This window comes from Phyllobates terribilis, unplaced genomic scaffold (genome assembly GCF_046119375.1).
Source record: "Phyllobates terribilis strain yellow unplaced genomic scaffold, ASM4611937v1 Scaffold_5__5_contigs__length_657084704, whole genome shotgun sequence".
NCBI lineage: Eukaryota > Metazoa > Chordata > Amphibia > Anura > Dendrobatidae > Phyllobates > Phyllobates terribilis.
The window spans coordinates 399476286-399492405 of record NW_027362765.1 but is presented as its reverse complement, the minus strand read 5'-3'; the positions used below and the strand labels follow the sequence as shown (position 1 = coordinate 399492405).

Genomic DNA, 16120 nt, shown 5'->3' with positions numbered 1-16120 from the left:
CAGGTATCCCCCTTGCGTATCCAGCCAGGGCCCCCCCTCGTGTATACAGCCAGGGCTCCCCCCTAGTGTGTCCAGCTTGGCCCCCCCTCGTGTGTCCAGCTTGGCCCCCCTCGTGTGTCCAGCCGGGGTTACCCCTCGTGTGTCCAGCCGGTGTTCCCCCTCGTGTGTCCAGCCGGGGTTCCTCCTCGTGTGTCCAGCCGGGGTTCCTCCTCGTGTGTCCAGCCAGGGTTCCCCCCTTGTGTGTCCAGACAGGACCCCCCTTGTGTGTCCAGACAGGACCCCCCTTTTGTGTCCAGCTGGGCCCCCCTTGTGTGTCCAGCCAGGGTTCCCCCCGTGTGTCCAGCCAGGACCCCCCCTTTTGTGTCCAGTCGGCTAACCCCTTGTGTGTCCAGCCAGGGGCCCAGACCATTATACACACACACACAAAACACACACACACCTCTTACCTTCCTGCGCTCCCGTGCGGTGTCCTCCTTCTCCTGAGTTGCGCGCCTCCTTCACAGCAGGCGCATGACGATGACGTCATATGCCGGCCGGCGAAGGGAGACGCGCAGCTTCAGCTGCTTCACTGGGACGTGCGCCGCGGTGGTTCAGGTAATGAACGCCGCGTGCGCGCGTCCCTGCATACACTGTGCCTGCGCTTTTAAAGGGCCCGTGCCCCTTAAAACCGCAGGATTTTTTTTTTTGCTCTCTTCTCCCCCTTCTCCTCTGCAGCAGGGGGCGGGGCCCACCGGGAAAATTCCCGGTATCCCGCCAGCCCAGACCGACCCTGTCTAGGTGACATTTTTGCCCCTTTTTCTTTGCACATTCGCTCAGTGAGATTGGATAGAGGCGTCTGTGCACAACAATATTCACGTCTTGCCACAGATTCTCACTGGGATTTAGGTCTGGACTGTGACTGCGTCGTTCACACACATAAATATGCCTTGATCTAAACCATCCATTGTAGCTCTGGCAAGATGTTTAGGGTTATTGCCCTGCTGGAAGGTGAATCTACTTCCCAGTCACAAGTCTTTTGGATCCTCCAACAGGTTTTCCTACAGGATTTTCCTCTATTTAGCTCCATCCATCGTCCCATCAACTCTGACCAGCTTCCCTGTCTCTGCTGAAGAAAAGTCTCCCCACAGCATGATGCTGCCACCACCATGTTTGATGGTGGGGATGGAGTTTTCAGGGTAATGTACCAATACTTGCTTCTTTGTATTGGTATCACGGTATCCCACAAAATCCCTACAAAATATATTTATGTTTTTGGGTCTAACATGAAAAAATGTGGAAAAGTTCATGGGGTATGAATGCTTTTTCAAGGAACTGTATATCTATCTATATATAAATATTTAACAAAATTACGGAGAGTTGAATGCTATGGTTTTAAGTATCAAGATATTTTTTTTAAAAAATCTGGTCCTTAGAAGGAGTACAAGGGAACACGTCAGTCGATTCATGCTTCCCGAACTATGGGCACCATGGATCAGAGCTTGGCAGCATGATTGCAGCCATTTATGTTTCACTATTAAACGCTTCAGCTTTCCAGATACAGTAAAAACAAAGAAATGAGCCGGACTATAAGCTGATATACGTGCGAAGTGTAAGAGCACATTCACACTGTGGCTATTTCACAGACAAAACCCAAGAAAAAAAGAAATTGAGCATATACCTTATAGTAATTAAATAGTAATAGTACATGTACATAACATATGGGACTTAGTTAACACTATTTTGATCAAAAAAGCATAAAAGCCATCCCACCACGACAAGGTGAACCCAATAGGGACGGTCCTCTCCTTACTCTAGAATTAAAACCTTACCTTGTGTTGGCCGAACTAAATGCAAAAATGGGCAGAGCAGGAAAGGGCCCGACTATGGAACGCTATATAGATGGAAATACCTAACTCAGAAAGGATAGGACCATTCAGGATTGGGTACACCTTGTCGAGGTGGGATGGCTTTTACGCTCTTTTGATCAAAATAGTGTTAACCAAGTACCCTATGTAATTTATATGTACTATTACTATTTACTTACTGTAGTGTACATGCTTAATTAGTTTTTTTTCCTTGGGTTTTGTTTCAGTGTAGTGCAGGTAGAAGAGCTGTCCGGGGACCATAGGCAGAGACTAGACCAGTCCGACGGGGAGCCTGGCTTCTCCCTGAACCAATCCAAGTGATTGACAGGTCCCTATGTACACACTTCATATTACAGTACGATACTCAGTAGTAAATATGATCCCTGGCAGAAAACGATTGCTGCCACTTGGATTACTGCTGTGGATTTGCAATAGATTCACACGAGGAATAGGCTAATGATCATTCAATGAGGCTATTCCTGGGCTTTTTCTTTCTTTTTCTTGTAGAATCCACAGAAAAAGACAGCACGCTATTTAATTCCAAAGTGGATGTTAAAGTGACAGTGAAATTTAATATGGAGCAACTTACAGCTATAGAGCCACTTCTTTTTAGATCATTGTTGCTGCAACAATGAGAGAAAGTAGTGTATAAAAAGCAAGAGGATTCCAAAAATACAAATAATTTTATCAGATCACAAATTACATACACTGCAAAATAATAAGAAAAAAAAGAAAGCACACACAAGTATAATATACAAAGATGTGACTGGGATATGTCAGGTCTCCTGCTACCCATTCCCCTATAATAGTCAGAGAAAGGGAGGCTGCACTGGAAATACAATATAATAAAACAAAGTCCTGAGAAAAAGCCACAAATAACGCAATGTACAAGAGAAGAGCAAAAAGATCAGGCTGTAAAGGTAACTAGTGAGCAGTATCCAAATAAGAACAAGGTGCCACATGCAAAATACAGGTCAAATGCATCAATATATACAAGAACTGAAAATAATTAAGATGTAATAAGATGGGGAGTAGGGAAAATTTGTTTCAATAAAATCAGTGTTTTATCAGCAGGAGATTATCACTACAGGACTAGGTGTCTCATGACTCCTGGTCCAACCCTGCCCCCAGCACTAATCGGCTGCTTTCTGTCAATATACAGTGTTCCCAGAAAGCAGCCAATCAGTGTTGTGTGGGCAGGGTTATACACTGCTCAGCATTCTGAGCTCTGCTAGGACTGCAGCAGAGAAAACTGTGATAGTTTACTGGGTGCAGCAGTTGTGATACAAAGTCATACATCGATGGAATCAGGTCTCTGTCCCTCTATCAGGCTGATGTCAGATTACATAGAAAAAAACTACTGACAGATTCCCTTTAAAGGGAATGTGTAAATAAGAAAATGACCTATTTTCCCATCTCGTACACGCCATAAAAGGTACAGCTAATGCAAGCCCCACAAATAGGGCCACTGAAGTGTGCTGCTGTAAGTGAAGCAGAATTCCCATTCATTGGTATAGGATATGCCATAAATGTATGAGATTTAAGTTAAATGTATTTTTAAACTATTTTTGTAACTTTTTTACTTTTATTTTCTATATCACTAAAAAGGCAGAAACCTTGCAATTTTCACACTGACCACTAGGCCTAATATTAGACTCAAGCTTCATGGGGTGTATAGAAGACTTCAGTCTCATCTTCATGGACAGAATTACAAAGGTTGCACCTCTCTATACAGTCGGTAACACAGGTTTCATCATTCAATATAGGTGATGTCACAGCTCACCTCCTCCTCCTGTACAATGACTGATAACACCTCTATATACAGGAGATAACACAGGATCCACCATTCACAATAGGTGATGTCACAGCTCACCTCCTCCTCCTGTACAATGACTGATAACACCTCTATATACAGTAGATAACACAGGATCCACCATTCACAATAGGTGATATCACAGCTCACCTCCTCCTCCTCTCCAATGATCTTTGCCCAGATAAGAGCATTTCCAAGTTCTACTGTAGGCAGTCTATTGCCCATGTCCATGTGACTGCTGAAAAGAAATTGCGAGTCCAGTATTGGGTTCAGTAGCTAATGTAAAACCGCCAAGATTTCTGAATTTATCTTAATATGGATAGTGATTTAGAAAATGTAAAAAAAAAGAATAATCACAAAAAAAAAAAAAAAAAAAATACAATTGCCATAAAATCCTGATTTAAACAAGAGGCTATTCTTCATGATGTTCCCATAAATAAAATGCAGGAATATACAGAGAGCAGTGGGTGTCAGTAGTGGCGGACAGAAGCCACAGGGATAACATATGATGCCTTACATTTACTTTTTAGGTAATGAGAATGGTCAGAATGTCACCGGAGTCACCTGGACGAGTCTTATGTCTGGTGTATTCTCCTTTATTGCCTGTGGGGATTGCAGCCGTCAATCACTCATCCCCCAGTAATACTCTGCGGCACACTCTCCGTGTAAGTGTGAGCAAGCGTGCGCAGAGCGGAGGCATGGAGCGCGGAACGGAGGCGTGGAGCGCGGGAACAGAGGCGTGGAGCGCGGAAACGGAGGCGTGGAGTGCGGGAACGGAGGCGTGGAGCGCGGGAACGGAGGCGTGGAGCGCGGGAACGGAGGCATGGAGCGCAGGAACGGAGGCGTGGAGCGCAGGAACGGAGGCGTGGAGCGCAGGAACGGAGGCGTGAAGCGCAGGAACGGAGGCGTGGAGCGCAGGAACGGAGGCGTGGAGCGCAGGAACGGAGGCGTGGAGCGCGGGAACGGAGGCGTGGAGCGCGGGAACGGAGGCGTGGAGCGCGGGAACGGAGGCGTGGAGCGCGGGAACGGAGGCGTGGAGCGCGGGAACGGAGGCGTGGAGCGCGGGAACGGAGGCATGGAGCACGGGAACGGAGGCGTGGAGCGCGGATGTGGAGTGGAGGCGTGATAGATGGGTGTCTGACTTTACAAAGCATCGGAATGTGACCTCCATCTCTATTCCCCACACTCCGTTCCTCTGTCAGGGACTATCCCAATAATAGGAGAACTGTCCTTGTGATGAATCGCCTCTCCTCGGCCAGCCGTTACCATAGAGCTGGAGGGCGATAACCTGATGAGTGTTACAGGAGGTGAGGGGGCCAGAGATAATAACGGTGTAATACGCAACAAAACTGTCATTCACATGTCTGGAAATAATATTCACATCATCATGGCGTTCTGCAGAGATGAGCGGCGCCCACATATCTGCTGCTTATCCCCCCTTGCAGAGGGAACAGTCACAGATCACTTCTGGAGGATGTTACTTCTTAACCAACCAGTGATAGACTAGTAGCGCTCCCTCTGTAACAAGAGGTTCTTCAGCAGCAGTGCGTATTAGACAGTCAGTTGCAGCTGCAGAGCATTATGACTCACATCTTATCTGCACAAAACGCCATAATACACACTTCAGCTGCTGCAGAATATCATAATACACTTCAGCTGCTGCAGAACATCATAATACACCTCAGCTGCTGAAGAACCTCATAATACATAACCGCAGAACCTCAGAATACACACCTCATCTGCTGCAGAACCTCATAATACATACAGTAACTAAGCCACTGCAGAACTTCATAACACACACTTCAACTGCTTTATATAAGTTTCCCAAAATCATATTAAACTAGGGCACATCAACATGCATAAGTAAGAGTGTGCCCATGCAACTCCAAAAACATAGAAAAAAACAGAGAAACTAGGAGTTTCTTATGCAAAAATATAACAAAGTCTTTATTAGATACAAATGTATACATAATAACAAATGGACAATATAGATAAAAACAGTGTGCATAGGGGCCAGTGTCAAGAAACCCCCCCTAGGGGAAACCAGTCAGAGATCGTACATAGCTCTGTACAAGGTATAGACCGGGAAAAACGGAATACATTAGGCTAGTGGTAACAGGTGGACCCAGGTAATCTATACAGGACAAGTGATGAAAGTGTGAACACACAGTGTCACTAAAATACCACCTCCCCGGGCCACCATCAGCAGATATCTAAGTATCAAAACAATAAACCAAAGAACCTATAACCGCCTACCCTGTATTGTAATATCCCACGGACCCTCAGACCGGTGGCTAGGGCGGTTTAGCTTCTTCCTAAAGAATATCCTATATCTTCTGATGGTGGCCTGGGGAGGTGGTATTTTAGTGACACTGTGTGCTCACACTTTCATCACTTGTCCTGTATAGATTACCTGGGTCCACCTGTTACCACTAGCCTAATGTATTCCGTTTTTCCCGGTCTATACCTTGTACAGAGCTATGTACGATCTCTGACTGGTTTCCCCTAGGGGGGGTTTCTTGACACTGGCCCCTATGCACACTGTTTTTATCTATATTGTCCATTTGTTATTATGTATACATTTGTATCTAATAAAGACTTTGTTATATTTTTGCATAAGAAACTCCTAGTTTCTCTGTTTTTTCTACACCTCAACTGCTGCAGAACCTCATAATACACCTCAGCTGCTGCAGAACCTCATAATACACCTCAGCTGCTGCAGAACCTCAAAATACACCTCAGCTGCTGCAGAACCTCATAATACACCTTAGCTGCTGCAGAACCTCATAATACACCTCAACTGCGGCAGAACCTCATAATACACCTCAGCTACTGCAGAACCTCATACTATACACCTCAGCTGCTGCAGAACCTCATAATACACTTCAGCTGCTGCAGAACCTCATAATACACGTTAGCCGCTGCAGAACCTCATAATACACCTCAGCTGCTGCAGAACCTCATAATACACACCTCAGCTGCTGCAGAACCTCATAATACACCTCAACTGCCAAAGAGCCTCATAATACACATCTCAGCCGCTGCAGAACCTCATAATACACCTCAGCTGCTGCAAAATCTCATAATACACATGTTAGCCACTGCAGAACCTCATAATACACCTCAGCTGCTGCAGCACCTCATAATACACCTCAACTGCTGCAGAACCTCATAATACACCTCAGCTGCTGCAGCACCTCATAATACACGTTAGCCACTGCAGAACCTCATAATACACCTCAGCTGCTGCAGCACCTCATAATACACCTCAACTGCTGCAGAACCTCATAATACACCTCAGCTGCTGCAGCACCTCATAATACACGTTAGCCACTGCAGAACCTCATAATACACCTCAACTGCTGCAGAACCTCATAATACACCTCAGCTGCTGCAGCACCTCATAATACACGTTAGCCACTGCAGAACCTCATATTACACCTCAGCTGCTGCAGAACCTCATAATACACCTCAGCTGCCGCAGAACCTCATAATACACCTCAGCTGCCGCAGAACCTCATAATACACCTCAGCTGCCGCAGAACCTCATAATACACCTCAACTGCCAAAGAGCCTCATAATACACACCTCAGCTGCTGCAGAACCTCATAATACACCTCAGCTGCTGCAAAATCTCATAATACACATGTTAGCCACTGCAGAACCTCATATTACACCTCAGCTGCTGCAGAACCTCATAATACACCTCAGCTGCTGCAGAACCTCATAATACACCTCAGCTGCTGCAGAACCTCATAATACACCTCAGCTGCCGCAGAACCTCATAATACACCTCAGCTGCCGCAGAACCTCATAATACACCTCAGCTGCTGCAGAACCTTATAATACACCTCAGCTGCTGCAGAACCTCATAATACACCTCAGCTGCTGCAGAACCTTATAATACACCTCAGCTGCTGCAGAACCTCATAATACACATGTTAGCCACTGCAGAACCTAATATTACACCTCAGCTGCTGCAGAACCTCATAATACACCTCAGCTGCTGCAGAACCTCATAATACACCTCAGCTGCTGCAGAACCTCATAATACACCTCAGCTGACGCAGAACCTCATAATACACCTCAGCTGCTGCAGAACCTTATAATACACCTCAGCTGCTGCAGAACCTCATAACACACGTTAGCCAGTGCAGAACCTCATAACACACGTTAGCCAGTGCAGAACCTCATAATACACCTCGGCTGCTGTAGAACCTCATAATACACCTCAGCTGCTGCAGAACCTCATAATACACCTCAGCTGCTGCAGAACCTCATATTACACCTCAGCTGCTGCAGAACCTCATAATACACGTTAGCCAGTGCAGAACCTCATAATACACCTCAGCTGCCGCAGAACCTCATAATACACCTTAGCTGCTGCAGAACCTCATAATACACCTCAGCTGCCGCAGAACCTCATAATACACGTTAGCCAGTGCAGAACCTCATAATACACCTCAGCTGCTGCAGAACCTCATAATACACCTCAGCTGCCGCAGAACCTCATAATACACGTTAGCCACTGCAGAACCTCATATTACACCTCAGCTGCTGCAGAACCTCATAATACTCCTCAGCTGCTGCAGAACCTCATAATACACCTCAGCTGCTGCAGAACCTCATAATACTCCTCAGCTGCTGCAGAACCTCATATTACACTTCAGCTGCTGCAGAACCTCATAATACACGTTAGCCGCTGCAGAACCTCATAATACACCTCAGCTGCTGCAGAACCTTATAATACACACCTCAGCTGCTGCAGAACCTCATAATACATGTTAGCCACTGCAGAACCTCATAATACATGTTAGCCACTGCAGAACCTCATAATACACCTCAGCTGCCGCAGAACCTCATAATACACGTTAGCCACTGCAGAACCTCATATTACACCTCAGCTGCTGCAGAACCTCATAATACACCTCAGCTGGTGCAGAACCTTATAATACACCTCAGCTGCTGCAGAACCTCATAATACACCTCAGCTGCTGCAGAACCTCATAATACACCTCAGCTGCTGCAGAACCTCATAATACATGTTAGCCACTGCAGAACCTCATAATACATGTTAGCCACTGCAGAACCTCATAATACACCTCAGCTGCCGCAGAACCTCATAATACACGTTAGCCACTGCAGAACCTCATATTACACCTCAGCTGCTGCAGAACCTCATAATACACCTCAGCTGGTGCAGAACCTTATAATACACCTCAGCTGCTGCAGAACCTCATAATACTCCTCAGCTGTTGCAGAACCTCATAATACACCTCAGCTGCTGCAGAACCTCATAATACACGTTAGCCGCTGCAGAACCTCATAATACACCTCAGCTGCTGCAGAACCTCATAATACACACCTCAGCTGCTGCAGAACCTCATAATACATGTTAGCCACTGCAGAACCTCATAATACACCTCAGCTGCTGCAGAACCTCATAATACACCTCAGCTGCTGCAGAACCTCATAATACACCTCAGCTGCTGCAGAACCTCATAATACACCTCAGCTGGTGCAGAACCTTATAATACACCTCAGCTGCTGCAGAACCTCATATTACACTTCAGCTGCTGCAGAACCTCATAATACACGTTAGCCGCTGCAGAACCTCATAATACACGTTAGCCGCTGCAGAACCTCATAATACACCTCAGCTGCTGCAGAACCTCATAATACACACCTCAGCTGCTGCAGAACCTCATAATACATGTTAGCCACTGCAGAACATCATAATAAATGTTAGCCACTGCAGAACCTCATAATACACCTCAGCTGCTGCAGAACCTCATATTACACCTCAGCTGCTGCAGAACCTTATAATACACCTCAGCTGCTGCAGAACCTCATAATACTCCTCAGCTGCTGCAGAACCTCATAATACACCTCAGCTGCTGCAGAACCTCATAATACACCTCAGCTGCTGCAGAACCTTATAATACACCTCAGCTGCTGCAGAACCTCATAATACTCCTCAACTGCTGCAGAACCTCATATTACACTTCAGCTGCTGCAGAACCTCATAATACACGTTAGCCGCTGCAGAACCTCATAATACACACCTCAGCTGCTGCAGAACCTCATAATACACACCTCAGCTGCTGCAGAACCTCATAATACACCTCAGCTGTTGCAGAACCTCATAATACACACCTCAGCTGCTGCAGAACCTCATAATACATGTTAGCCACTGCAGAACCTCATATTACAGCTCAGCTGCCGCAGAACCTCATAATACACGTTAGCCACTGCAGAACCTCATGTTTAAAAAAAAAATTGTGAAAAATTAGTGGGCAAAAATAACTCTGGTTTTCTCTACAATATTTCTACGAGATGGTTTCAGGAGCAGGAGGGCGGCTTTAAGGCTGTTGATAGGCAGATGAAGTATCGGATGCCAGAACAGAACCTACAACCTGGATAATTCCTGCTAATCCAGGCTACAATAATTCAATATTTCCAATATATTGTCTTACGATTCTGTTTTTTTTTAGGATGAAACCACAAAAGTTTGGAGCGCAAGGGCGACTGGTAACTTCACAAAGAATCCGAGCATGTGTGCAGGAGCCGGGGGCTCGGCAGAATATATCCTGGTTACGTCTTAAAATTAATATAAAATCAACGGTGCTGGAAAAACTGTTGATTCTGCACACGGATGATCCTGAATAAGCACAACTCTTATGGTTTTATTGTATAATTTTGTACTTCATTGGTTTTACTATAGATCTGTACTTTAATAAAAAAAAGATGCCCCACAGGCAGCAGATGGGAAAGATGCAACTTTCTAATCCCAATCGTCTCTGCACAATGAGGACTCAGATGGAGCTGGAGAAGAATACGCCGTCTCCTCCTGAACTAGCTGGTATACAGCACAGACATTTTGCACCCTTTTTGTCTGGGAAAAAAATTGCCTCTTTTGCAGCTCCCCTCCTCAGCAGAACAAGATATGTTAAAAGACTCACTTTGTCCTGATTGCGGTCTTGTCTTTGTATCATTTTTTTAAATTTCCTACATCACATCTTAAAAAAACACTTGAAAGGGGTATTCCCATCTCCAAAGATTCTATCCCAATATGTAGAGGGGTGTAATAATAATAATAATATAAAATACCTCTAATTAGAAATGTAGCATAGTTCTTCTGATTAGCTATGTCTCTTACCCCATGTTCAGGGCATTGCAGTAGCTAGGGTATCCATGGTTACAATCACTCAGATGGTGACAGTTAGCTAGCTGTTAGTGGTTGTAACCATGGATACCTAAGCTACTGCAATGCCCTGCACATGGCAAGTGACATAACTAACCAGAAGAACTATACTATATTTCTAATTGGAGGTATCTGCTATTATTACACCTACTACATTTGGATAGGAGATAGTAGCCGTTAGTGGTTGTAACCATGGATACCTAAGCTACTGCAATGCCCTGCACATGGGGTAAGCGGCATAGCTAATCAGAAGAATTATACTACATTTCTAATTGGAGGTATTTGCTAATATTATTATTATTACACATTGGGATAGGATCTTGGACATGGGAATACCCCTTTAAGTTTTGGTTTATATATTTAAGATAGTGATATGGAAAATTTTAAAAATATCAGCAAAATGTTTTTTTAAAAAATACATTTAACACGAAACCTAAATTTTCAGAATAGGTTATTTTCTGACGTACAGCCTCTTCCCCAGAGATCAGCGGCATACTGATCATTATTTGTGTAGATAGTGTTGCATTATTGGGCTTTATAAACTGCGTATCAAGGGGGCTGAGAATTGATGATCGCAGCAGGAGACTTTTTTTTTATTTATTTTTTTTTATTTCCATCTCAAAGTAAAACACGAATATATGCAAAAATGCTTTTCTTTTGCAAAGCTGTTCATAGCCTTTAATATTCCATTTATGTAATCATTTCTTTCTATAATAATAATACTGTATATCCCTGTAACGTGCAGGATCCCTATAAAACCCTACCATTCATATCTATCCAGCATAGTCGACCAAGGCTTTAAAACAGATCTATGTCTGCTCTGTGCACTCAAGGGTTAAAAGTACTAGCACAGAACTTTTTTTTTTTTTTTTTTTTACTGGCAAGTATTTCCGGTCCACTGCTACTGCATAGGAGCTTAATAATATTCGACAAAGTCCTTGGATTAAAGAGCTTTATTAAAATTACTTTCCTGCAGCAAAAGACAATAAAATAAATGAATATAAAGAGTATCCGGCAGGAAAGGTTAGGCTGCTGCAATGAACTAAACTCAAGGGTATGAAAGCAAAACCCGCACTACAGAGGATTAGGACTTTATTTCCAGCCCTGTGACATGCGGCCATACTGAGCACTGCATTTAGGGCAGGTGTAGGGAGGCAAGGAGAAAGGAAGAAAAGAATGGAATTTCTTTGGCATATCCTAAATTGTAAAACAAAATGTCGCCCGTCCAGTCCTTTACTTGTGGCCGTTGATCTTACTGCAGTTGTCTGGTACATAGTCATAGAATGTTAGAGTTGGAGGGGACCTCCAGGGTCCTCGAGTCCAACCCCCTGCACAATGCAGGAGTCACTAAACCATCTCAGATAGATGTCTGTCCAGCCTCTGAAGACTTCCATTGAAGGAGAACTCACCACCTCTCGTGGCCGCCTGTTCCACTCATTGATCACCCTCACTGTCAAAAAGTTTTTTCTAATATCTAATCTGTATCTTCTCCCTTTGTTTCATCCCATTGCTTCTCGTGTTTCCATGTGCAAATGAGAATAAGGATGATCCCTCTACACTGTGACAGCCCTTCAGATATTTGTAGACAGCTATTAAGTCTCCTCTTCTTTTTTGCAAGATAAACATTCCCAGATCCTTTAACCGTTCCTCGTAGGACATAGTTTGCAGACCTGTCACCATCCTGGTAGCTCTTCTCTGAACTGGCTCCATAATAATCCTCAATGTCAGGAGTCTGCTGGGAATTCTTCGATGACTATAAAACCCGTTTGCTTTTTTTTTTTTTTACTTAAATATATTTTTTAAAAAAGATTGAAAAACAACACTGCAAATACTCAGCAGTTTATGCTTTTTTTCCCTCTCTTTAAACCCCATGTACATGTAGCCAAAAAAAAAAAAAAAATTATCGGTATTTCTGCAGATTTTCCACTGCTTATTTTAGAGCAAAAAGCTTGTGAATGTTCACTGTAAATTTCATCTATGACTAAAGTGAAATTTGCAAAAAAAAAATACAAAATCTTTAGCAAATCTGCTGGATATTTGTCCTTTGCTGACGATGAAATCTATAGCTCAAACTTTTTGCCATGTTTGATGTAACCCTTACTGTCGCAGCATTTCCTGGGATTCCTTCCTATGAAGACGACATCAACTACATAAATTATTATTCTCTAATCTAGTTCTGGTAACAGAAAAGGGAAAAAAACTTTGAGAATATAGTTTAAAAAAATATTGACACTTTTTTTTTTTTTTTTTACAATTCGGTTTCATTAAAAATGTTGTAACCGTTTTCTTTCTACAGCCTCTGGGTTGCTACTATGGGCTGCAGAATGAGTCAACTGAGCATCTGTAAGGAAGCTCATTCTGAGAAAGTAGTTTATGACTTTTATCATTCTTCTTCTGAGCACCTATCAGCTGATTGATGACTACAGGGAAGTTGAGTTGAACGTTGCGGTTATAAATCAGCTGAGAGAAACAGAAGAAGAGCGTTATAAAGTGATATGTCAAAACAAGCTCACTGATGGATTCTCAGTCGACTCATTGGGCAGCGAGTAATAGTGCAACACAATGGATACAGAAGGTAAATGGGAACATTTTTAAGGAAGTCTAATTGCAAAATAATTTTCAACCAAATATACACACATTTAATAAGAAAAAAAAGAATATTTAAAAAAAAAAAAAAAAGTGTCCATATCCTCTAACGAAAAAAAATTAATGCATTGGCAAATCATATGAAAGCCTCAAGGGCCTTACTTTAGCCTCAAGGCTATTTCTGTGTAAGATTGTGAACCCTTACTTTCGTGGTGCATAAAGTGTTAAACGTCTGAGGGGTAGTAGTCATAGTTGCCTTTCTGCCTTTGCGTAAACACAGCTGTTGTGTCGGATATGTCCAAATGCAAGAAGGGGTTAAAAAAAACAATGCCAGGGAGACCATCAGCATACCATTTGCTTTCAGTAGCTACACCCAGAAATCAATAATCCCTTCTTTTATCCAAAGCTTCCACCTTCGCCTCTGGAGCAGCTGGGATGGAAGTTTTGGGGGGTGTGAGTAAATATGCAACACCAACCAGTCTATAACCGGGTGAGCCACGTACCCTATTGCCAAACCATAACCTAAACAAATCAATAACAAATTATTAAAAGGTGTAAACGTCGTGATTCCCTTACATTAATATAATAATTTTACCCTGCCTGGCATATTTTAAAGATAAGATGTCGCTTGCCATAAATGTTATTTTTTCCCCTTGGTGTAAAAGCCGCCGTTCTCCTGAATCCAGCGTTTTTTTTCTTATGTTCTTGCGCCTCTCCGTTCCTGAGATATGGCCTGTAAATAAATCTTGTCCTTATAGCCAAGTGGGTGTGGCTTCAAGGAGATTCCTCTCCCACTTGGCTTACAAGACTAGATGTATAGATACCGAAGAGGAGGCCATATCTCAGGAACAGAGAGGCGCAGAAACAAAAGAAATACATCGCCGGATTCAGGAGAACAGCAGCATTTACACTCCTCTTTAAATATTTTATTAGCTTATTTTATTCAATTGCGAGTCATGGATAACTAGTCATATCTGTATACCTCTCGCTATTAGTGATATTAAGCAGGGACTCGGCATCTCCGTGTTTCAGCACTCCCACAGTCAATAACTTCCCGAAGGCTAAGGTTTTACCTTTACAAGCATCTGGATGCTGTTTCAAATGAGAAATTATGTCACCGTTTACCTTCCATCAGATGAAAACAATGTTAAGCCGCTTGTTTTATTGGTTTGGGGAATTTGCTATATTTTATGCAGGCAGTAAAGAAATCGTAAAATTTCATCAACGTGTTTTCGAAAGGACGGGTTTAACAAAAACAGGGAGGAAATAAAGGGAGGCGTTGGAATGTTGTCGGCAGCGAGTTCTCTTATTACCTTTCCTTTGTCGAAGTAATGGATAATCTCCTGGTACAGCTGTTCTTTTAATTGCCCTTGCGTAGTTGCCTGGTAACCGTCCCGTTGAGTCAGATGCGCGGCACAAGCCTCCTCCGACCACTTGTAGGAGAGTTGGTTAAAAGGAAAAAATATATATATATATATAGATTAGATGAGGAAAGTCCATAGGATATTAAAAGCATTTTGTTTAAAAAGAAAATTGCAAAAGTTTTAAAAAAATAATTTTAAATTGATTCTCTGTCAAATAGTTTACAAACTTATCGTCGCAAAAATAAACGACTATTTTGAAAAATATTCAGGTGATTATTAAACAATTTCAGAATAATTTACAGCACAATATTGCTGCAGGACGGTCTCAAATTCTGCACGGATTAATTTTACTTTTATGATACAGAGCTCCAAATCCTCTGCCAAATCAGAGTTAAATGAATGCAGTCCTCAACATTAAATCTGCCTCGTTACACAAAAATATGGGACTAGACGCTATATGGCTACACTCGGGTAAAGCCATACACCAGGACTAAGAGCGGTACAGTGTTCGAAATGCATTAGTTTTCATGAAGGGTTCTCGCCACAATTTTCTGCAAGGTATGTAGAGCATTATTTGTCTTTTAATGGATTATGAATGAATACTTTATATTTTAACACATCCGGGAAGCTGGATATCTGGAACATGCTTAGGCTAAGTGCCCACGATGCAGAAATGCTGCATATTTTTTACGCTTCTCCCTGGCAGGAAAAACGCATGCGGATTTTACATGCGTTTTTCCCGCCAGGTAGAAGCGTTTGTGAAGCGTCTTTGCATGCATTTCTGCATGCGGGTTATCAAGCGCTTTTCCAAGCGATTTTAGCATCACTTGGAAAGTGCTTGACAACTTGTTCACACTATATAAATCCATGCAACCAGCATGGATTTATAGTAATGTGACCAAGTTAGTTAAAAAAAAAGAATAAAATGGTAAAAAATAAAAAAATAAAGTTTATACTCACCTTCCGGTGTCCTCCCGGTGTTCTCTCTGCCGTGTCCGGTGTGTTGGGCGGCTCGCGGTGGTGTGAAGGACCTGCGGTGACGTCATGGAGCCATGTGATGGGTCACATGACTCAGTGACATCATGGCAGGTCCTTCACAACAGCGCGAGCATTGCAATAGACCGGACGGAGCAGACAAAACACCGGGAGGACATCAGAAGGTGAGTATAAACTTTATTTTTTATTTTAAATTCTTTTTTTTTTTTTTACAGTTTCTATGGTACCCAGGTCTGGATGAGAGTCTCCTCTCCTCCAGATTTGGGTACCATCCGCATACAGAAATGCATAATATCCGTGTGTGCAAATGTGC

General features: G+C 43.1%; 1 protein-coding gene across 1 annotated transcript in view; it reads right to left on the bottom strand.

Moving 5' to 3' along the window:
• The window catches only part of DOCK1 (dedicator of cytokinesis 1), a 412678-nt gene that overhangs the window by 62387 nt on the left and 334171 nt on the right, over nucleotides 1–16120 (bottom strand). The window contains exon 38 of the mRNA XM_073685060.1: nucleotides 14761–14880. Coding sequence (XP_073541161.1) covers nucleotides 14761–14880 — 120 coding nt within the window. The remainder of the gene's footprint in view (nucleotides 1–14760; nucleotides 14881–16120) is intronic.